At 47.8% G+C, this 24,217-nt stretch overlaps 2 protein-coding genes across 5 annotated transcripts in view; both read left to right on the top strand.

Annotated features, from left to right (window-relative positions):
- The window catches only part of COMMD1 (copper metabolism domain containing 1), a gene marked incomplete at its 5' end in the record, with an annotated part of 79,474 nt that extends 68,843 nt beyond the window's left edge, over positions 1 to 10,631 (top strand). For all 4 annotated transcript variants that reach the window (XM_080388615.1, XM_080388618.1, XM_080388616.1 and 1 more), the window contains one exon: positions 10,492 to 10,631. In XM_080388615.1, the coding sequence (XP_080244741.1) occupies positions 10,492 to 10,599 (108 nt within the window). In that variant the 3' untranslated portion in view covers positions 10,600 to 10,631. The remainder of the gene's footprint in view (positions 1 to 10,491) is intronic.
- Positions 10,632 to 10,763: 132 nt separating this feature from the next.
- Positions 10,764 to 24,217, top strand: part of B3GNT2 (UDP-GlcNAc:betaGal beta-1,3-N-acetylglucosaminyltransferase 2) — a 38,141-nt gene continuing 24,687 nt past the window's right edge. The window contains exons 1-2 of the mRNA XM_080388611.1: positions 10,764 to 18,340; positions 18,372 to 22,876. The gene's annotated coding sequence lies outside the window, so the exon portion shown is untranslated. The remainder of the gene's footprint in view (positions 18,341 to 18,371; positions 22,877 to 24,217) is intronic.

Below are 24,217 nucleotides of genomic sequence, written 5' to 3'. Positions count from 1 at the left end.
TTGTGAGGGTGGGAGGCGCTGGCCCAGGCTGCCCAGGGCAGCTGAGGGTGCCCCATCCCTGGCAGTGGCCAAGGCCAGGCTGGACGGGGCTGGGAGAAGCCTGGGATGGGGGGAGGTGACCCTGCCCGTGGCAGGGGGCTGGAACTGGGGGGCTTTGGGGCCCCTTCCAACCCAAGCCATTCTGTGATTCTGTGAAACCAACACCGATTAACATCACCAGTTTGAAAACAGCGTAGCCATATATAGTATATGAAGCTTGCACGAAAGTATTAAGGTATCTTTTTTTCTTGTTAATTCTTTATTCTACATTATTCTTGTCAATTCTTTGGTGTGAAACATGTAAGATCTATAGTGTATGCTTCCTTCTGATTAGTTACACTGATTAAAATATAGTTTGGATTTTTTCCTGTAACACTTTCTGAAAAGAAACCCGTGCTTCCCAAAGACCAGCAGGCTAAAGCATGTGCATCTCTGCATCCCTAAATACCCATTTTTCCTATAAAATATAAAATACTAGTTAGATATTTTCAGTAGCTTGGTAACATAAAAGCAATGACATTGTATTTGCTGTGCAGTATCAGAGACCTAGTCTTATGCTCCTGGAATTACTCCAATTTCTGCAATCCTTTATCTGTTTGATCGGTGATATTACAGGCTTGATGTTACATTAAATGTATTAAAAAATCTGCAAGCAGGTTAACTTTTTTTTTTTTTCTGTGGGGACGTAATATTCATTTGCTTAAGAGATTCTTGCTTCATGTAATACCAAAATAATGGAGAAGAATTAGAAGGCACTTTCAGTTACAAATATTTGTACTTTATTTTATACAGTATTATGGAAATGAATTACACTTTACCTTTGCGTTTTTGAAGGCCATGATTATAGGTTTGCTGCAAAAGTAGCTCTGAAATGAACTAAAAATAATGAATTTAGTATTGCCAGAAATGTGGTCCTATGAAATCAATGGATTGCCAGCCATTCCAATTTTTCTGGAATTACCTAGACTTTGCTGTCATCATCTTATGGCCCAGTGCATCTTGCAGAATATTAATGAATCTAAAAATAACTCCTGAAGTTTGCAGTGGGGACCACGAGTGATGCAGTGCGATAGAAGATTTGATGCAGCATCTCATACTTTTATTGCCCTGCGTTGGTTTGTGGCAGCCCAGGGTTTGGTTTTCTTCTTTCTACCACTTATCAGGCGTTCCCAATCTGAGAATCTAAGCAGCAAAAATAAATCGTGCTCATAAACGCCTGACAGAAAATATTTCCACTTTGCATGAATCACCCGGTTCAATGTGGTATTACTCTGAATTTTGAATAAGAAAAAATTAAGCTCAAATCCAGTATTTTTCTTCTTTTTGGGTCATCTTTTCCTACTTTGAGAACATTGTCATGGTAACTTATACTTTTTTTTTTTTTTTTTTGAAGCATGAATTAGGCGGGTTGTTTCTGTCTCACTCTTCCCACATCCGTGATGCGTGAAATGGTGTGAGCCACTGCTCCTTGGAGAAGCAACCTTAGGGAACCTGGGAGGGATCTTCCACCCCGAGGGTCTCCAAAGAGATCAAGTGTAGCTCGTTGTGTATTTTGCCATTCCAGCATCAGGTGCCGCAGCTGTTTGCAGGGCGAGGGCTGTGGGGCAGCGCTGCGCGTAGGGCCACGGGTGGTACCTCGCAGCCAGGCAGCTCTGGGGGGCCACGTCCGAACGGTGCGCCGGGTGCCAGCGAGCGGCCCGCCGAAGGAAGGTTTGGAAGCAGGTAATAGTAATGATAATGCAGAGGTGAGCTTATCAGGGTTTGTTTATCAGGGTTCATTTTTTTTGTGCCATCAAACATGATAGCAAAGTCCCACAGTAACGAGTAAGTTAAGAGTGGTCTGCAGTGAAGGGAGGCTTCTGCGCTAGCGCTTAGCAGCATCATTGCAAAAACGGCTGTTCAGATGTTCCTTTTCCGAGGAAAACCCATCCTTGCACTGTTTTAAAAAGCAGCCAATTTCCAGCTTGAATTTTGGGTTATGTTGGGATGTTTTTCAATTTCTTTTCTCTTGTCTTTTTTGGGACAAGGGAGAGTGTTTGGAATTGTTTTTCTTTTTTTTTTTTCCCCCACCTTTTTTTTTCCAGATTTGCATTTCTTTATCTTGCAAGCCTCTAAGCAGGTCCAGCTAAACCTTGAAGGTAGTATCTTAATGTTTCTGTCTGTGTTCGAGAAATAACTCTAACGTGGAGGATGCTATTAATACCTTCGGCAGTGGCCAGGTCGCTGGCGTGACTGGGGCTGTTTGCCAGCTTCCTTTTAACACTGGAACCAGTGGGCTCCGCAGACAGCTCACTGGCGCTGCTTTAGAGCCGCCGCCGTGCCCTCTGCTCCCAGCAGCGCTGATGTGTCAGGGAGGGACCGAAGCCACCTTGTCCTTTAAATCTATCGACATAAAAGCCAGCCAGCCAGCCCTGGTGGAGCGCTGCGTGAAAAAGGTCTAAAGGACTTTGACTGGTTTGTGGTTTTTTCACCTGCAGAGCTCGGGGTGCAGTTATTGCCATCGGGTCTGTGCTACCCCTTCGCCACCGCTCTGCCTTTCCTCACTGGCTCCTTCCAGACACTTTCTTTTCAGCTACGATTATTATCTTTTCGTGACTAAGAAATAAGAAAAGGGGTAACCAAGAATGGGCAGTTCTTGGTTGTGAGGATGGGCAGCTGGATCACACCGGCGCAGGCAAAACCTCTGGTGCTGAGCAGGCAGGGAGGGGAGCAGAGCGGGGCAGTGTCGGTGCTGCCGTCCGGGTGGCAAGGTGTGGCGCGGGAGCTGCTGAGGGGCTCGGCCGTTACTGGTTTTCCTGTTGAAATGCTGTTCCGCTGTGACCCAGGGTGTTATTTACAGGGTGTTTTATTAAAATAGTGTTTAAATGGAAATGGCAAACTGGAGGAAGTGGGAGAGCTGAGATTTTCGTTTTGGTAACCTGAACTCACGCTGCTGAGGCAGGTTGTGTCGCAGCCCGTGTGTACGTTTCCTTTTACCCCAGATAAAGTCGCAATACTCGCTTGCGAGAGTGGGAAAAAAATGATGATAGGCTGTGGCTTTACTCTGAAATCAGTGTTTTGCCTTTTATGTTTAATTAATGCCTTGGAAAAAAAGGAACATTTGTTTCTGGTTGTGGGTGTTGCTGGAGATGAGTGCGCCGTGAATTCCCACGCGTGTCTGTGGTGGCACCCGCGGCCCTGTGCGGTGCTGCCCACACCATGGCCTGTGCCCCACTGCCCCACGCCATGCCCTGCTGCCCCGCTGCCCCACGCCGTGCCCTGCTGTCCCGCTCCTTGTACCTCACCCACCCAGCCGCTCTCAGGACTGTTTTATTTGCCCCCCGCCAGCTTTTCTGTTTGCAGCCTGGTTTGGTTGTGTGGTGCGTTGTGAGTTAGACATCGTGTTAGTGCATCACTGATTTACCCCGAACCCTGCCGCTTTGATGTCAGCAAAGCCCGCGGTTTCTTCCGTGTGCTCAGAGTAAGTCGGAGGTGTTTCTGAGGGCAGTGTTTACAGGGCTAATTCTGTTGGAAAGATGACGGCTTAGCTGGTAATACATGTGCCTTTGTCTGTCCTTGTGTGTCTCCTCAGTGCAGGACGTATATTATTCAGACATACAAGTACACCCAAAACCCAAAGGCAGGTTCTCCTCCTGTGTGTTCCAGCACTTTTCCCTGCTGCAGAGGGTAAGCCCGCCTGAGCCAGGTGCCTGGTGCCCAGCCTGGCAGCAGGAAGGTGCCGGGGGGCTCACGGGCGGCTGGCGTGGCTGCCTGGGCTCCTGCTGGGCTCCCCCGAGCCACCACACGTCCCCCCGCGGATCGGCGTGGGCTGCCTTGTGGCACCTGCGCCGGGCGCGATCCAAGAGCGCTGGCCCCCCACCTCGGCTGCACCGGACACCGGGCAGCTGCGCAGGCAGAAAATCCTGTGCATACCGTGGTAGTGTCACGCCGTGCCGCAGGCATTCCCTGCAGGTTTCACTGTCCAAGCTAACGTGAAATGCTGCGAGGTTTGACATCGTGACTCCCCAGTCCTTACTTGCCAGTGAGGCACTCAATTACTTACGTAATATACACTTGGTGGTTTTCCTGCTGAACAAAGGAGGTGTAGGAGGTTTGCTTGGCTGCAGAATATTTGGTGATCTGGAAGGAAAAGTGACGTGAAGTAATAAAAAAACCTTGTAGTTTATTGCTTAGCCATGAGGAATGCAGAAGCTGTTAAAAATCAGCAGCACAGTTCGTTTCTGTAGGAAACGTTAAGCTATCCCGTTCACACATCTGGCTAAGAAGTGGAGAAATAAGTTCCTTTTTATTGTAATCACATATTGCTGAATGGTTGGGCTTCAGCCCCCTCCCCCAAAAAAAAGGCAACACTTCTGAAGTTTGCTACTTTTGTTAATAACTTTTATTGAAATTCTGACTTGCACAATTCTTTCTAAGAAGAAACCCTCTTTGCTTACTGCAGTATCAAAAAAAAGTCTGTAAGGATAACAAGGTTTCCTTGCTAGCGAGCAGATGCATAACCGCAGGTGTAGAAGTGTTTTTATCAGCTAGTCCTTTCCAAAATCACTTAATGGCTTAGTTGACCGAAAAAACAGGGAAGGCTGAAGATGAATGTGAGTTCTTAATCACAATGAAAGGCACCAGGGTGGCCGAAGGCAGGCTGAGTTTCTGGTGACATTACAGGTTTGGTTTTTACTTATGCAAGGGGCACGTAAATCTTTAAATCGTGCTAATCTGAGGCAGAACCTAAGCCAGGAGAATGAAATATCTTCCAAAGCAATGAAATGACTTTGAATCCCAAGCTCTGCGGAGCAAATGACTGTGGTGCCTGTACCAAAAAGGTAAGACGTAAAAGCCCACGACACCCCGGTGGCTGTGGGAAGCTGCCATGGGCGCAGGAGTCTGTGCCCCTGCCTGCCTGTGGGGCTGGCGGTGTTTGCGCACAGAGGCTGATGCTTTTTCACCGTCTACAGAGTTTGCTTTCCTGGTAATTCGAGATTGAACAATTCCTTTACAAAGAGCCGTTAATGATCTTATCATAACGTTAGTGATCTCTATCACATCAGGTTGAGAAGGCTTCTGTGCACGTGGGCCGGGTGCGTTGGCTGGTGGCCACCCATCGTGGGGCGTCACTGGGGTTTCTTCTTCCCTCCCAGTCCCTCAGGACACAGTCTGTGGGTCCCAGTTCACGGCATCTCTGCCCTTCCACTGCCGCAGGCCCGAAGCGGTTCTCCTCCCGCGGGCCCCTCTCGGTGGTGGCACCCACAGCCCCGTGGCGTCTAGGACCCCAGTTGAAGGAGCTGTGAGCAGGCTTGTTCCCATGGCCATGGACCCTGCACTCCCTGCGGGCACGTCTGAAATCCACGGGGCTGAGGATGGGCGCACAGCACCATCTGCGTTCTCTGGGCGCAGAGTTTTAAAAAGCGACTGCTTTTAATATGAAATAGTATCAGACTGTGCAAACCCTGCACGTCTCCCGGTCTCAGTTCCTTGAACGCGGCTGAGGCTGCCTGTGTGAAGGTGCAGCCGGCTCTGGCGAGCCGCGGGAGCTGCTCCCCGGGTAGCCAGCCAGCTCCCAGCTGGGCAGCACCTCTGATGTGCGGGAGGAAAGCCCCCGGCTCCTTGAACCCGTCTGGGCTGGGAGTTGTTGGCCGTCGTCAGCACTTCGGTGTCTTTGTGCAGTTCCTGAGCGATTGTTGTTTCCTGCCCCTTGGCAGGGGGTTCTCCGCACCTCTTTGTCCAGGGTGTTTCCACCTGGGTAGGCAAATATTTGCACGTAGCAACCTTCACCGTCCTTGGGCCAGCGAGCCGAGGCACGACACCCTGCTGACTGCAGCCCTACCAGCCTCTACCTCGTCTCAGTTTGCTAACAAAGCTGAATTCCTCACTTCTGTGTTGGGACATGCCCCAAGCTACCACCCCAGCCCCTGGAACGAGCCTTAGCCAAGACCTGTCATGATCCAAAGCGAATTTACCCCCAGCTTACAGGGCAGCCCTGGCAGTGACCGAGTTCCCAGAATGCTGAGAACTGCAGGAGGTCTGCAAAGCAAGTGGAAATGAATGTGAATAAAACGATATGTGCATTCAGAGGGGGTTATTTTTGTTTTTGCAGTACAGATGTATCAGAGACGCTGGAAACTATTTTAACTAGCTGGTCAAACTGACGCAATAGAGAACAATTGCATATTTTTTTTTAGTTTTGAATGTGTGAGGATTGGTTTTCTAAAAATACATAGTTTTTTAAGTGTAGTTACTGAGATAAAGTTGTGCTTCTCTTAGCCTCCTATATAAATATTTTGCAGTGCTCTGTTGTTACTGAAAAAGAAAAAAAACCTAGAAGACCTGATTCAAGGCTGGGGGGAGTTTGCGTTTCTTGGATGTTTGTTTTGCAGCTCCTTTTTATAGCCCAGGCTCAGGAGGGATGTGGGAGGAGGGGTGGGAAAGCGTGGGGGGGGGAACCAAGACAGCAGCAGGAAATGGACATCCATTCCCACACCTTTCCGCGAGCAGCGAGCTTGGCTCTCCGACCCGCCGGTGATGTGCACCTGCTGGCATCGCAGGCAGACATGCTCTAAGCCCCCCCTCGGGCGCATGCACACGCTTTTTTGCAAAGGCCGTGGCCGTGTCCATCTCCCTGAAGGGCTCAGCTGAAGTGCAGGTTTCAGTCGGGCTGGCAAGCGTGCCATGCTGTGTGACTTCGAGGCAATGAACGGCTCGTTCCGTCTTGCTTTTGCTTAACTACAAGGGATCCAAATGGGCTAAATATTGTTTTAACACTAGGAAGTATCAGAAGGGATATTTGTTTCTGGCTGAGGAGCAGCAGAGATACCAGATTTGCAGCAGAGATACCAGATTTGCCTTGCTCCTGGAGGACACCGTAGGGGAGCAATGGGGAGTTTTGAATTTCGCAGCTCCATCTTATTTTTTCTTCCTTTTTTCCTGGAGGATGTAAACTAACAAAGCATTAAGTAAAACTAAAGCCCAGTTCTGAGTGGCCTGATTTGCAGCCCTCTTGGTCGTGTTTTAGGTTGGTCCACATGAGAGTGTAATGACTGCTCAACCCGCACAGGAAAGTTTGAGCTGCTTTACAGGTGTAAAGTTTGAGCTGCTTTATGAGTACACTTACACTTGTACAATCCAAGTAATCCAAGAGTATCCTTTTGCTCAATTTACATCCCTTTTAACTGAAAAAAAACTGGAGAGGGGAAAAAAAAAAGTCCTCCTTATGCCTTGAGCTGGTGCAAAAACATCTTCACCAGAGCTGGGAGCTTCAGCCTTCACCTGCCCGCTCGCAGTTGCTGTGTGATTACGCTATAAAATCAGGTTTCCAGATGTTAAGGGTTGCAGGGGCACTCTGCGTGGGGGAGGGCTGGCGATGGCTTGCCTGACTTGGGGTGCACAGCTGTGCCTGGGAAGCCTGGGATGGCAACGGGAGTTCGGCCTTGGAGTTCATCCTGTCGAGGACTGTGACCAGGGCTGCGAAACGTGGCACGGCCCCTCTTCTCCTAGGTGGGCTGTCAGCCTGTGGCCATGGCACACGTGTTGAGGAAAGAGAGGTGAGATTACAGAGTTAAGAGCTGTTTCCAGATGTTGTCTGTGAAACGAGATTTGTCATGTGTTACAGATACTGGGATGACTTGGGGTTGGTGAGAAGAGCTTTGGATTCTACAGTAGCTTTGCTGTGAAAGCCAGCTCAGAACGTCCAGGAAAACAAGGATGCTAAAGCTGGGGAGAGGTGGCTGGGGGAGCCGAAGGGGTGTTGGCCCTGCAGTCCGGATTTGCAGCACTTGCACTGATGGGGCTGGCGCTGCCCGGCGCTGCTCATGGCGCTGGAGAATGGTTTGCTGCAGCAAGGGTCTGCCTCCTGGTTTCAGCACGATGCGTCACAGAGCCTGGGGGTTAGCTAGCGGGTTGCTTGAGGTTTGACTTTTCCAGTGCTACCTCATCAAGGAATGTGTAGAGAGTTTTTTCAGGGTTTCATTCAGGCTTTCTCACGCACTCTCCTACAAACACACCTTCTTCAGGCAGATACAACCTCAGTTTTTCCCAGTGGACTCGCCAGGACAGGACAATACAGGAAAGCCCATTGCCAAATGGAGTTAAGCGATCAGATTCCTCACCAAACATAGTCTTTCTGCACAGTGACCGGCTGTAATTATGCTTTGCTGTAATTGTGTTTGCAGAGATATTTTATACAAGGGACCTGCCATAAGGTGCGGCAATAACTGTTGTCAAGGACAGGAAAAATGGTGTGAGAGAGCCCTTGCTTCCCAGTCCCAGATTTCATATCTGTGTTGTTACTGACCCTGAATGTTTAATGCTACTTTTGTGGTGTCTTGGAATGTACTAAGTGATATTGTAGAGATGAACGATTAATTTAAAAAAAAACAAGCCACAGCCTTACGTTAACAGTTTCCAGTAGGATGCTGTTCATGAGCATAATTGCTTGCTCAGGCAAAGGCCTTTCCTAATAGTCATCCGTATATTCTCCAGGGAATATATTCAGTTACGTGACTATTACTGAACTTTATTGATACCTCGTTCAATCGCAGCTCTGTTTCTACAAAACCTTTTCTAATCAGAAGCAGCTGCATACTAAATACATAAATGGATCTCTGCATCTTGCTCTGCTGGCTGAAAGGGTCATTAGCAGATAAGATGATAAACATTTTGCAAAGACTGACTCATCCAGTGTAGCTGTGGTGACTTACCAGCACCTGAGTACCAGCATTCGGGGAGAGGCAGCCATATTTGAGGACAAAAAACCCTAAAGGGCACGCTGCTGCTGTTGTATGACCTCTTCCTTCTTAGAAAGTTTCAAGTTCTAAGGTTTACATCATGGTTTCCATTTCTGCCTTGTTCTGTGTGTGACTGATGTCCGGGCAGAAGCCCTGGCACAACGTTTCGTGCACTTGCATATGCTTGGCTGCCTGATCACTGGCTTCTGGCACCTCGTCTCTTCCCGGTTATTGTTCTAGCAGTACCTTTTGTTGCACACAAAATGACCCACTTGCTTCTTCTTCAACATTTTGGTTTGTATCTCACTTGCTGGTTTGTTTCTTACAAAAAATGAAACAATCCACGAATCCTTGGGAGAACAAGAGAGGGTAAAAGGTAAAACTGTTCCTGATGCCTGGGGAAAAAAAAAACTCGGCACAGTCCTAAAATGCAGTTAGTAAAATTTGATGGCTTTAATTTGTCCGATGATTTTATCCTTGTGTATTAACTATTAATTCCATAAATGTGAAGGATGAAGTTGTGGTGTTTTGGGTAGATGCTAACTGTATAGAAAAAACATACTCTGAGATAATCATAGAAATTTTAGTCTGGTGGAAAACAGATGAGACCTGGAGATGCCCTTGTGCACCACAGGGTGTGTATTACATACAGAAATTCGGTGGCTATACAGTGATTCTGATGGCTCAGACTATTCCAGTGTCTCATAAGGAAACCTCCCTCCACACTGGCTGCACTTTCATCTTCAAATACTTCCCATTTGTTTCTCTGTCGCTGATGGTGCTTCACCTGAACGACCTTTATTTAGTACACAGTCATACTCCTGGCAATCTCGACCATTTCTTCTGCCAGGCTCACTATAGGAAACACTTTGTACCTATAGACATACCAGTAGGTAAGCCTAATGGACTGGAGATCTCAGGAGGCTTTTTCACATTGGTGTTCATTAATGAGTTCCATATAATTTGAAATTTAAATATTTATATATATATATATATATATATATATATATATATATATATACACATATATTTATTTTTTATGTGTATGTTTTATTTTCTGTACCTTTGACAAGATCCTTTTACTATATCCCAATATCCATTTTTGTCAGAGAATAATTACTTTTTAAGATGTGACAGGACTTTTCAGAGCAAATCAGTGCTGCTTCTTAACTGGATTCTAAGTTTATATTGACACTAGAGCCCATGCTAAGAGGATGTAAAACTGTCCCGAATTTCCAGACTGGAGTGTCCTGTACAAGACTCTGGTTTGGGTTCTTCTTTTCTCCTGTATAAAATCTGTTTTTCCTGTGTGATGAGCTCTGTATGGTGGTTCCAGCTGCTTTGCAGTTCCCAGCATCTGCAGTGACAGCTGTGGGGATCACCAGACTGGAAAGAAAGGTGGAAGTCCCAGATATAATTACATTTCTACAAGTTTTGCAAAAGTCTGCAGCTAAGGATAGACGCAGACTGATGCCTGCATTGAAGGGAAGGGTGGGCAGAGCTCAGCCTTCCTACGTCCCCTTTGGCAGCTGCTGGCTGGCCTGCCAGCGCGTGTGCTCTCACTCGGTAGGTGTGTAGCCAGCCCCTGGGTCTACTGAGGTTATTTAAGTGGTACCAGGAAAAAAAGGAGACACAACTTGTCAGGAAACCAGAACTTGCTATCTTCTTGTCTTCCTTGTATGCCTGAAAAAACATTATCTTTCTCAACTATTGTTCTTTCAATTTTGTTTTGTAGGAGTCGGAGTTTCTCTGTCTGGAGTTTGATGAGGCCAAGGTGAGCCAGATGCTGAAGAAACTGTCGGAAATAGAGGAGAGCATGACTTTGTTGACTCAGACCACTTAACCAAATAAAGAGATTGCAACTCAGAAAACAAATGACCCTCGGTACTTTTTCATAATTCCTGATTCTGCATATAAAGTAGGTAATGATTGTTAAATCCTGATTATAAGTGCACAGTGCATTCACAACCAAGCGTGGGCTAAGTCGTACTGTGAAGCTTCTCCATCCCCCCCCCGGCCTGTTCTCCAAGGCGGCGGCAGCGTTGTTCGCATAAAGCTTTGCGTAAACAGGCCTTTGAGCAGCGCGTAGCTCTTCTCTTTCCCCCTCGGTCAATCTGTGGGTCTTCCAGATGCTGTCAGTGCTGGGCTGGATGAACAGCAAAGGTTAATTGGCCAGTTGTGGCAAGGGAGAAATGTGCAGAAGAAACAGGCAGACTGCGGGGAACTCATGTTTATCATTCCAAACCATGGGCTATGTAGGACAAATCCACCCGCCTGAACTCTGCCTGCTTAGAGCGTAAAGCCCGGGCGAGCAGATGAAGTGTAGTGAGTTCAGGGAGCAGAGAGACAAACATACATTTCTGTAATGGTGAGCCGCTGCGCTGCTGAGGATTAAATGGTCCCCCAGGGTGTGAGGTGGCCAGCCTTGCTGCCCCGTTCAGTCACACCTACCTGACGCCATGGGGAGCCAGGGGATGATCAGGGGAGCATCTCGTGGGCAGTGGAAGGTGTTGGTTCCCCAGAAGGAGCAGCCCTCCTGCACGTGCTGAGCACCGCATCCGGCAACCTGCTGGTGGGCCTAAAGCCACTTCTAACCCACCTCCCTGAAGACCATCTGTCCTCATCAGCTGTCTGGCTCTCAAGCTGTAGTAGCGCAGCCCTGGGACCCAGCTGCACGGTGTTGGAGAGGCAACTGCTTTGTCAGAGCACAGTTCAGCTTGGCTGCTCTTAGTCCTGTTTGTTGTGATGTTTGTTTTGACCTCAGAAAATCCCAGGTTAAACCCAGGGTTCTGGTGTTTGCACATTCAGCTTGGAATTTGGGTAAAAGGACAATGCAGTGGGCAGCCTGGCAGGTTAAAGCCCTATTGGTGAAATAGTTGCGTGAGGAAGACTTCCAGAGGCAGATAAGGTATGTACGGGGCATCAGGACCTGAGCTGCCCAGGTTGCCGTGGCTCTTGGCTGTCCTGGGCATCCACATCTCCCTTCCACAACACCAAACTGCAGAGCAGCCGCTGCCCTTCGGCTAAAGAGGACTGAGCAGAAATATTTTCATTTCAGATGTTTCCGTTCAGGGGCGCAAGGCCATTCAGGCCTCGCCACAGCAGGATGTATAACCACACTTACTGGCTTATCAGTGCAGGAGGGCTCAGAGGGATGATGGTCCCTACCGGAGAGCTGCCTGACAGTCCACAAAGTGGTGACAGACCAGGTGGAGATGACACCAGCCCACTGTTTAGCTTCGTTCCTTAACCGGAAGGTGTGCACACACATTTGATTGGAGGCTGCATTGATTCTTGCCATTTTATTTTAGCTTCAATAAGCAACCTCCTCCTGAGCTAAAATTATATTGAGGGCTTGTACCGAGATAGAGATGACAACATAAAATGTTCTTGTGCCATAACTAAAGTATTCCTCATTGCTTCTCCTTGTGAATTTATTGCTTGTGGAGTTGCCAGATTGTACTTGGCTGCAAAATCTTTTCAGAGCAAGGGAAGGGCACCTTGTCCCATCTGCCTGGTCAGAAGGGAAGGCATCGCTCCAGCCAGTTTGTATCACTGCACTGGGAATTAACATTTCCTTTCACGTGCCTGTCCCACTGCTGCCTTGTCTCTTACGGCCACCTGGTTCTCCCCTCTGTCCTGCAGAGGAACTGTGCAGCCCTCAGCTCCTCGCTTCCCCCATCTGCCTCCAGCTGATACTTGTGAGAGTGGAACTGGACTGTAACCACAAACCAATCCTCACACCGGTCCCCAGGTAACCAGCTGCCAGCGCGGGTGTGAAATGCTGAGCGGTTGCCGATACTCTGAGCTTTCCATTTGCTTTTTCATCAAAGCTCATTAAAAAGTTTTTCTGCATTTTAGACCATGTTAAAAACAAAAATCAAGGTCAGGGAAGGATTGTGATCTTAAGTAACTCGCGCTGTGTCAAACATTGTTTTATTTTAACATGGTCAGAGGATAGGAAAATGTGCTATAAATGGAAATTAAAGAGAAACAAACTGGGAACAGATGTCAGGAAGTATTATTTCATGCAAAGGATAATAAATATGTGAAACAGCGAACCAGGCAAGGAGGCTGAGGCAAAAAACATTGGGGTCATTTAAGAAATAATTGGATACTTTCCTAGTAGAGGTGTGAAGTTAAAAAGGCACTCATTTTTATGGGTAGCTGCTTCCCTCTCTTCCTAACCCTCCCTCCCCTGAATATCTCATGATCCCAGTTTTCTTATGGTGGATCTTTGTAAAAAACTGTGGAAAACAAGGGAAAAAAAGCTTAGTGTTTTGAGGACCACACTCTGCCCAGCCCTTGGTAAGGGCACGGGAGTGTCACTGAGCAGCAAAATTGTTTCTGCTTCGCAAGGTTTGACGTGGGCAGGGAAAGAGGATGCTGCGATTCCCCAGACTGCTGTAATCCCCAGCTGCCGCTGTGGCACGGAGAACAGATTTCCCCCTTGAGCAGGACCATGCCTTCCTGCTGAGATGGTTTATGTGTGTGTTCGTCCATCTGTCCCTCCCTACAGTTTTGAACCTATTGGCCACTTTTGGCTGAACTTGGAGGAGAAGAGGTCTCTGATGCTGCTCTGCTTTGCTTACTTGAGTGAAGGGCACAAGACACAAGCACCCATGGCTTTGTCTTGGGATTCGTGGATGTTACTTGCTGTCAGTGGTCCTGCTAAATATCTCTGTGATGTCGGCAATTGAAAGCTGCGGCTTACGCGCCTCAGGAGGAATTTCAAATTCCTTCCCCAAAGCCTAGATGTAAACTGTCCTCAGCCGGAACGCATGGCCAGGCACTCCCGCTGCGAGTGGGGCTGTGTGTGGATGCTGGCCTCCTGCACGGGTCCATCTGAGCAGGCACCCCAGTGCAGCCCTGTTGGCCATAGGGGCCTCATTCGGTTTTGGAGACCGCTGCTGCTCCTGTGCCTGCGTGCTGAGCCATGCCAGCAGTGTGACACCAGGGCCATCGCCTCCTCCTCCTCTTCCTGCTCCTTCCTTCAGGGAGCAGCCACATGGCAGCGTGCCCCGAGCTGCCAGCTGAGCGTGCTGGGCAGTCTGTCGTTCTACAGCAGGGACAGGAGCAGCTCAGCACAGCCAGAGGAGGAAAGTGAGGGAGATGGGGAAGCAGCAGGGGGAAGGGTTGATGGAAGGCCCCTGCCTGAGTCCCACCTGGGAGAGATTTCCCTGCCCAGTCCTCAAAAGCAGCCAGCGAGGGAGCTGGGACACAATTCATGCCATGCTGCAATATCCTTAACCTCAGAAAACTCCCCTTCATACCTGCCCCCCCTGCAGCTGTACCCGCCTGCAACCTGCCCATCGCCATCCCTCCTGCTTTACTAACAACCGGAACCCACTTGTGCGCGGGACTGCCATGTGCCTCCAGGCTGGGGCAGCCTTGGCTTCTGTCAAAGCCTGGATATTGAGTCTGACCCGCATCATGGAGGCAAGAGAGGGAGCATCCAGGCAGATGCTGCTCATCAGGGGCCAGCACCCAGTGCCAGCAGCAATTTCCTCTGGTCTCACTTTTGCTGGCGCTCTCCTGGGTGACAGCTTGCCGAAGGCACAGTGCACTGTGGTGGGTGAAGGCTGCTGCTTCTTACCGAAGACTCACCAGCACCAGCCACGTGTTGTTGCAACTTTCAGCTGGTTCTTCCTTAGGTGTCACCTTTTGCACAACTAAAACGCCCTGCAATTTATTCATGTGATCACTTCTTGTTTTCTGGGAATTCCTCCAAGTTGCCACTTGTTTATGTTCTGGTGCTCCCTAAAATATCTGCAAGTGCTGTTGCCTTCCATGATGCATTACACGATTGGCAAGCCCTGCAGTCGCTCTCTGCTTGGCAAGACGATTGCTCTTAGTGAAATTTTCTCTTTTCCTTGGTCTGCATATTCCCAGAACCACTGAATTTTTAGAGTATTTTTTTCTACACATGTCTGTATTTAAAAAAAATAATTGTTTAGGCACACCATGTTTTTCCAAATCCAAGCTAAGAAAACGCTGTATTTCATAAAGCTTTGGGCCATGGAAGGCAGCAGATGATGAGGCATATTTATTTTACATTGTTGTTGATTTACTTTCCCATTGTTCAGGTTACTTAGTCTCATTTTATTTTACTTCTTTATTTTTCTTTCTTAAAGGTCCTTTTTGCAAGTCTAAATATCAGAAATAATGTTTGTGCTTTTATCGTGTTTCACAGGAGGGTTTTTGCTGGAGTCCATAATCTCCACATTTTATTGTGCTTTCACTTTTTCATAAATTGGTTGATATTTTGAAAAATTTTCTTGTCTGTACATCAGTTCTTTTCTATCTATTGATTAAATAATTTGCTTACCATTTTTCTGAGGCGATTTCCTGATTTAGGTATTCACCGACAATTTGTAGATGCACAAGTCTCCGAGAGGTGTTACTTGAAGACTCGCGCTTGCCACACATTGATCGTGGAAATGTTTCCTTCCCCTTTTGGGGAATTTCAACAGTTTATTCATTTATTCCAAACATTTATAAAGAGGTGCTCAGTCAGCGCCAGGGACAGAGGGAGCCTTTTTAAGAAGGCGGTGCCTCACGGTGACGGCTGGGCAGGGGGAACACAGTGGTCCTTCGTGGCAGCCACTGATGACTTTTTAATGCGCTACATTTCATGTGGCTTGTGACTGGAAAAATAGATGATGGCTCCCCGCCTTGGAGCTGGGCCTGTTAAAATCCGCCTCTGAAATTATTCCCAAATCCTGGGGAACCAGGGCTCGGTGTGCCATGTAATCCAACGTGGAGGCCAGAACTGCGCTCCTGGGCTTCCCTCGCCATGTTGGGAGGTAAAGGTGGCAGCGCAGGGAGACAGTTGTCACCATTCATGCCTTCCCCTCAGAAACAGCAAAATAAAGCTGTTTCTACCCATACAGGTCACCCAGGTTTAGCCAGGCCTTGCCAGAGCTGCAGATGAGTCCCCCTCTCCTCGAAAGGGATGCACATACACCAACAAAAACGCCTTTTCCCAGGAGCACCAATCCCATGGGTGATCCCCAGGGCCACCGGAGTTCCCAGAGGACATGATGTGTCACCTCGCAAGAAAAGGTGGCAAGGGGGATATACTTGCACTCTCGCCAGGTGCAAATCCACCTCTGAACTGGCGGTACCACTTGGGCAGGATTATTTTGGGATATCACCTGAGCTTGTCCCAGCACAAAATCTGTGGGTAGCAGAGGCTGGTGCTATGAAGCTTTCCTCCCAGGCGTAATGGAGTTGATCATCCCTGTGCTCAAATCCCGAAATGCCTTGCCTTTCTTCCTTTTGGTGGTAGCAACCAGATCTTGAAATGCAAGAAACTGCAGGAAAACGGGTTTGAAAGCGTGTTGGAGGGAGGGGGCTGGAGCAGCTGGTCCTGGAGAGCCTGCCTGGGCCATTTGGCCCCAGGGCATTTTGCAGGCAGCCCTTAGCATTATCACAGCAAGCAGGAGCCAGGGGGAGGTCCCTTAAATGTGGTGCTGTTCAACAGGAAGGTATGCAATATTTCTCTGAAAACATTTTCTTGTTTCTTATCTCCCCTGAGTGCAGGTGACTTGGAGCTTGCATTTTAATTCACTTAGTGGCCAGCTGCACTGGAACTCGGGCACTCAGACATTAGCTTTTGTAAGGAGATAGTACTGGAGAATATGTAAAACCGGGTAATTGAATAAATGGCATTTTTGGATGCCAGCAAGTGTCTCGGGCCCTTGAGGAGTGACATTTTACAGGGGTGGATGGGAAGAAAAACAGCAATTGCAGCACAAAGCCCAAAGCCATCGTGCTTCTAAGTGGAGCCTGGGAAGAAACATTAATCATTTGGGTTTGATGATACATAGTTTCTCTGCCACATTTCCTGAACTTTCTGGCCAGTTGGCAGCCCTGGCCAAATACAGCATTACCAGGAAATTATACGATATAGTGCATTTTAGTAATGTGGCACTCTTTCTGCCTTGCAGATCAAACCATGTAGAGCATTAGAGTGTTCATGGCATCTCTGTTCTTGGCAGTGAAAGAAGAAAATAAGCAAAGCCACATTAGGAGGAGATGGTGATTAGCAGAAGAGGTGTCCATTTGATCCCAGCCACCTGTGAGTGGTGCAGGACCCTCCCTGTGCTCTCAAAACATGGCAGCTGTCCCACCACCCTCTGCAAAATATCTGGTGGCTTGGTGAGCCCTGGCCTCCTCCAGGCATGCCCTTAAAATAAATTTGCTACTCAGGACAACCTCAGGACAAATCTGCATTCTTCTATGGCCAAGGAACACACTGTGTAAAGCTAATCCCCTGCTCCAAGATCTTGCGAGGCAATGGCATGCAGAAGTACAAGGTTAAACAATGCCGTCAAGATGCAGCGGCTGGGAACCATAAATACCTTTCAAGCAGTCCTTAGGCTCATCAGGAGATGAGCAGGCAAAGCAACTGGAATTCATAAACTTACATAATTAATTTTTCTTTGCAGGGAGAGCAAACATTCCCATGTTCCAGCTCTCTCAGGGCCTTTGACAATCGGGCTCCTTTCTATAAATAATGTTATGTAAGTTTATACATTTCAATTAGTGCTTGTTCTAGCCGCTTGCAGCCCAAGGATGTTTTCATTCCAGTTTATTATTTAGGCTGTGGATAGATCATTTTGTCTTGGTGCATCTATAATGTGATTTAAATTAAGATGCTTGCAAGCAGCATAATAGTAATGAAACGGTCTCTGGAAAACATTGGCACGTCCCCAATGAGAATGAAAGAGAGAAATGAGCTTTATTGCGGCATCCGACAAAATGTCTGCACCCTCCTCTGCAGGGTGGGAGCAGCATTTCTCTGTCCGAGGACACAGCCAGTGAAGGGCAAGTGCTCTTACCTGGGCTGCGCCACAGGGCTGCTGGTGACACAGTGTAATGGCCACCGATGGTTTTTTTTTTCCAGAACAGGAACATCTCCGAGTCATCCTACAGCCCTGTTAACCACAACAAGCTGCATTCAGAGCCAGCAGAAATGTTTAACCCCGACGGCTTAATCCCCAGCCATTGCAAATTAGTACAGCTCCATTAACTTCAGAGGTCTGTTTACATGGGGGAGGTTAAATATGTACAGGATCAGGCACAAAACCTGCAACGATTTTGTACATGGGGCAGTGGTTTACTAATTTACGAGGCTAGATCTCATCTGTGCTGCATGCAAGTTTCCGAAGTTTTAGTTATTTACGATGCACACATCCATGTCAGATTTCTCCATCGAGCGGCATGAAGAAAACCCTTCATTTACTCTGATAATGTTACTGAACTCAGTCCCTCATGCAGGAGGTATCTTCCCTCTAGGTCATTTTTCAGTAACCCATAGGTATAAGGCTGGATATTAAAACTAGATATGTGGATTATTACATTTCCCTTTGCCCAGTTTTTTATTTCTGAAGTTTATCTGCAGATCCTACAATAACAAAATAAAAGCTTTCTGATCTCCTTCTTTGATATATTTTAATTCTGATACACCAGGGGCCACATCCTGCACCCTGGGTGGTACTGCTGGCCTCCACTCAGCACAATGAAGTACGGCTGGTAGTGAGTGTAACTCACTTACAAGCATAAATACATGTGAAAAGGTTACAGAACTGCATAAACACATGTGAAAAGGTTACAGAACTTTGGGGTCTGGGAGAAATCAGATGAGCCCCCAGGCGTGAGAAGCCATCAGCAGCCAGATGGGTGGGACAGGACCCTCCCAGCTGGGAGGGAGGCCCTTGGGTGCTCTGCCAGCTGGGTGCCCAGCATGCTAGAGAGGTGCCTGCACCCAGGGGCCAGCACAGAGGATGCAGGAAGAAGCAGGGCCAAAAACAGTGCTTGTAACTGCTGTCCTGCCAGGGCCCACAGAGAGCTGGTACAAATCTCCCCTTGGATAGGGCCTGATGAGTGCCTTGCAGGGAGCTTCAAAACAGCCCGGTTAGGTCCCACCATGACCCCGCAGCCCTAGGAGCGAGGCATCACCACCCCCCTGAGACAGGGCTGCTCTCCCCACCCTGGTTTTGGAGACCCTTATGCCACTCAAAGGAGGAGCCCTCAGCAAGGAGGGCCAGCCCCAAGGCCTGGTGGTGAAACACTTGCTGTGCCCCTGTCACTAGTCTGCAACCCCTGTGGGCTGAGCAGGATTTCACTCTGGTGGCAGCTGCAATCACTTTGCCAAACAGTTGGGAGTGTCTTGAAAACCCTCCGGCACATGGTGTTGGCTTAGTTATCTTTGCCACCCAGAAACAGCCAGCTGGGGTGTCAGCACCCTTCCAAACACAGCACTGGTTTTAATTGGAGTCACCTTACCTAAGCTGGCACTGTCAGAGTCCAAAATCACGCAGCAGAGCCTCATCCAGGAGCTGCCAGAAGTCAAGATGGCTTAAAACATTTAAGTGACATGTGAGGACTGGCAGTTTTCCTACAGCTGGGATTTTGCTGGTACTTAAAACTGCATCTGCTAAAAAATAAAAGCAAAATGGAAGTCGTTCAGCTGAAGTGGGTCCAGTACATTTTTTCCTAAGTGTAAAGAGTTTTCTCACCTTCGAAGAGACTCAGCTGCAGCCTCTCGCTGCCTGGCAGTTTTCAGTTTTGCAGCTCTTCAAGTCTTGCTGCAAAACACTGTGGGATGCCTCTGAGCTGAGGTAAGGAGAGGTGTAAGGGGCTGACATTTCTAGGACACAAAAAAGATGTTTTGTACACAGTGAGCTTTTTTATTGTTTGCAAAATAATTCTTGTCCAGTTTCTGCTGATACAGAAGCTGAATTTAAAGTGGATTCTTCTGCATCCTCTTGCCTGCACTCTGCACCGCTGGGCCTTCTGTCTGCAAGGAAAAGGAGCCTCGTTGGCCGGAAAACCCTCTTAGTTACTGCAGCCTTTGTCTGAAAAAGGTAGGTATGTCCTTCTTGAGTAAGGAAACACTGACTTTAATGCAAGCGGGTCAGAAAGTAATTATTCTGAGGTCAGAAAGTAATTATTCTGGGCAAATGGGAATCAATACAAACACAACGTAGCTCTGCTCACAGCTTGCAAATGACAGCATATAGTATAGCCAGGGCAAGTTTCTCTCCGCCTTTGCTATCCTGCCCTGCTTTGCCTGCAAGAGCAAGCTGCAACACTCCAGAAGAAAGAGTGGTACTCTGCAGGACATGGATGGATGTGCCAATCTCTTCAATTTGGGTGCTTTTGCCAAAGCTGACCATACTATGGCATCTCACTGAGGCCTGAAAGCAAATGGAGCTGGAGCAAGACTGCTCTGTAGTGGTTGCTCTTGCTGTGCTGGTTTGCATGCGTGTGTCAGGGGACAAAGTGAGGAAAATGATGGTGTAAGGACACCACTGGAATGTTCTGTTCACGTTGCTGGCAAGCCTTGTTGACAAACCTTCCCTTCCCTGGGAGGGGCTCATTGCTTGGCTGAATTCTGGGCTCAAACATTTAGGTGGGAAAAAACAGGTTAACTCCTGGAGAAACTCCAATTGCATGTCATCTTTGAATTTCTTTTACTTTCTTACCTTCATTGTTTGAAAATCTGGGTTGCTGCTGAAGTGCTTGCATGCCACAGGAGCAATCTTTAGGCCCCTATTATTATTTAAATTTTAACGTCTTTTCTTGTATTCTTACTCTCCTTGGTCACAGAAGCACATTCAGGTTAGTCTTATGCTTTCCAGGTGTCCTCTAGCCACACCAGTCTGTCCACATAAATCAGGCCAACATGTGTCCTGGATAAGCTTTGGTCCATCACAGAAAATTAATTGAAGCTGTACTGGCCTCACAGGAGTGAGCGTCTGACCCAGGGGAACTAGGTGAGTATTTACAAGAGGGAGGGTGGGAAGCATGTGTGCCTGCAGCCAGCAGCATTTTTGGCCCAGGTGGCAGGTGCACACTTTGAAGCAGGTGCTGTGGTGCTAAGAGACATGGTTAATATTATGGGATGTAGTGAGGGGTCTGCACCAAGCACTTCTGTGAAGCAAATGACTATCAGCCATGCTGGACTTACAGGTGCTCCCTGTGGAAAGGAGCTAGTCAGTGGTTCCAATAAGATGGGTGCTGGTCCCATGTGGTGAGCTGCTGCAGGGGTGGAGGCACTGACTGTTCACAAGGGTTGCTGCAAGCTGGTACCTGGGAGTCTTGGGCAATACACAAATTCAGTGGAAAATTCTGTGTCTGCTGCTTTCTAGTAGCTGGGGGAGGACATGGCTGCAGCTGCTGCAATGACCCTGGGAGATGTGGTGGGATGGGATGCACTGTGCGTGGCTCCCCCAGGAGAACAGCCCAATGGCAGCCAGGGGAGAGCGTCTCTTGGCTGGGCCCCACCTCTCCGCAACCTGGCTGTGTCTCACTTTGCTCACTCTTGCTTTGCTCCTGTGGAACAAGAAGAGCAAGATAACCTTGGAGATTTTATAACCTGGGACTTGTTCCTACCTCTCCTCTGCTTCTGGCAATGTACCAATTATTAATTAACAGGCAAATGCTAGAGAAAAGTCCAGTGTACACAGCTCATTTCCATAGCTGTAAACACAGTAGCCCCCCAGGTCAGCTTTTATTCCAGTGAACCTAATTGCTATGACAGTAATGAATAAGTAGCCTGGGAAAAATAGAAACTATTTTGAACTTCATAAAAAATGAGAGTTGAATCCTTTTAAAAGACCTTCTTTTCTGGCAGTTGTGCATATCACACTACCTATGGAAAAACTCAGACAAAAAGAATTCGTGTCACCATGTGACACAACACCAATGCCCCAAACGCACATCTTCCCGTAACCAGCCCCTGCAAAATGCCTGATGCTCTGCAGCTCTCTGTCAAGGGCTGTACGCTGGGTCTAATCATTTCAATCATGATGCTGAGTGAAGGTGGTAATTTTGAATATATAGGCAAAAAAGTTATTCCACATTTGGACCAAATTAAAGTGTGTACATGCTGCTGACAACAGCTGCATTCAAAAGCATTTGCTCTCTTTCTCAGGGAAAAAAAAAAAGCAACAATTTCCTACTGTGCCCTTAACAAAGCTCAGCTTTACAGATCCAAAGCACAAAAATTCTGCTTCTTTTCTAATGGAGCAAACTGCAGAACAACTTTCACATAAAATTTTGGGGGGATTCCTTAGCTTCACACAAGCACAACCAGCCATCCAGGAGAGTCTGTACATTTGTGTTTAGATGCAGACCCTCCTGTCCTGCTTTATCCTATTGTGCATGCTGGAGCTGGCCCAGGGACCATACTCCCTGGCAGTCACACAGGCAGATGTAATTAGTGTCTGATTCATTGTCATTGCTTTAAAAAGTGTATTTTTATGAGGTTACTCCTTATTCTGGCACTCCTGCTACCTGTCTCAACAGCTGGATACCAAATCCTCTTTCCCAGCAGGCCTTGTCAAAGCAACATCAACAACAACAGCGAAAGCTTGGGAACAGCATGTCTGGTTGCTGGTAGGCATCTATTTCCATTAATGTTTAAGGTAGTATCAGGTCATGACAGGGGATGGTGGGGCACCAGGTGGGTTCACGTCCTCACTTGACAGCATTGTTTTCTCCCATCTTGGTGGTTGTAAGCCACAGGGTCTGTTGGAAAGGGAGAAAGAGATATAAATACAATACATATAAATCTGAGAGTGACCAAGGTGCTTCTAAACTAGATGGGGTGCTGGTGTGGGCTTAGCATGATGCTATGCTAGCCGGTACAGGCAGAGAGGGATGCAGAAAGGAGGCTGGTTTAAATAAGGTGGGCTGTCTTCAGCACCAGCTTCCCCACCACCTTGCTTTGCAAAGGAATTGGTGATCTTGTGTTAGCCAGTGTGCTCGCCTCGGCCGTCATACCCCAGTGGGGACTGGGATGTACGGGGAGGAGTCCTGCCCCTGGTGAGAGTGTGCGGAGCAGGAGGGAAGGAAGCTGCTTTAGAGTGAAGCCTGAAGGGAGGATGTCGTGGTGGGACAGCGGGCGAGTTGCTTCATGGGATTGCTTTGTGCTAATGAGACTTTATGAAACCTGATGACTGACAGAGAAAATTTGAGTTTAGAGCTGCAGCAGTTCTCGTGCTGCTGTAGCAGGCTGAGGAGTGCTGGAGCCCTGCAGCCCCTGCCCCGGAACGGTGCTACGCTCACGGTTACTCATACTGGGACCTGTTAATTGGCAGCATCAGGTAAGAAACCTCCCCAGGCTTCACACTTTGCCTAGAGTGACGCACAGATTCCAGGAAGGTTGAGCTGCCTGCACTCAGGGGAGCAGGGCTGGAAAACTAGCTCCTGCCTTACCGCTTGCTGGGGTTTTTGGGGTGTAGCTGCACCAAGCATGGCAGGGGCATCACAGTTAGGCAGTGGTTTGAAGATACGCTGTGGTCAGTGACAATGTCAGTTCTAGGTATTTTCTCCCTTTCGGCTAATTTTTGAGGCTGATCGGGGATCCCGACTGGATCAGGGAATATATTTGCATTAAAACACCTCCCCCCCTCAAGGTTTCACAACGCAGCCCTGTGATGAGTTGAGTCAGTGCGATTACAGAGGAGCAGGCATGGTTTGGGTGTGGGATCAGGACGAGGGAGAAATGCCTTTCCCTCAAAGACAGCAGACCATTTCATCACTGCCCAAACCTTTCAGCTTTAAAGTGTTTTTTCAGGCTCCTTAGCACCGAGTGTCACATGACACACTGTTCTAGCTGATTTTTGTTTTCCTTTTTGTTTTTTAAATTGATCTTAAAACATATTGTTATGAAATCTTCTGTTCGGTGGAGCCAAGCTTCTAGCTGCCAGACGCTTAATTCACCTTTCAAGCCTTACGTTACTTAATGGACAGAGATGCTTGCTGATTTAGGGTAATTCCTGCCTTTGCTGTAGTCTTTCTACTTGGATGAAAAGGACAGCTTTACGCTAACGTGAAGTACATATATAAATATTTGAAGAGGGATGAATGAAATATGCAATGTTCCTCCCAGTGCGTCATGGATGGGGACATTCCTTCCAGACTCCTGAACAAGATTTTGGAGCAGCTCCAGAAGACTGGCTGCAGGTTTTCTATGGGAGGGCCTCCCATATTTAATGACACAGAGTACGGGGAGCTCAGTACGTGCTGTGGGTACTCATGCTATTTACAAAACCAGTCATGTCTACAGCTGTGCACATCAGCTACTGAGTCTGGGCGAAAATGAGCACTGTAAAATGGAAGTGCCTAAACATGTATTTTCATGGATCACGGCAACATGCTTTACCTCTGCCTTTGCAGTGAAAACAGTTTTTAAATGACCGTGCCAGGTGGCATTGACATAATTGCTTTGGTTGGGCCTCTCCTTAGATTGGATTGAGAACACAGGTGCTAAAAATAGAAACAAATGGCATGTGTTAATTTTCTTCCTGTACAGGACAAAAAGCTGTGAGGTTCACACTCCATGGGAACTGTAAATGTGGCTGCTGGTTGCTATTGATCTGGCCATGACAAGACTGAAGACCGTTCTGCTTGCTGTAACAGCACACATTTTTATGTTTTATTTC

The sequence above is a fragment of the Falco punctatus genome (assembly GCF_963210335.1).
Source record: "Falco punctatus genome assembly, chromosome: 5".
Lineage (NCBI taxonomy): Eukaryota > Metazoa > Chordata > Aves > Falconiformes > Falconidae > Falco > Falco punctatus.
This window is presented reverse-complemented; position numbering and strand designations above follow the sequence as displayed.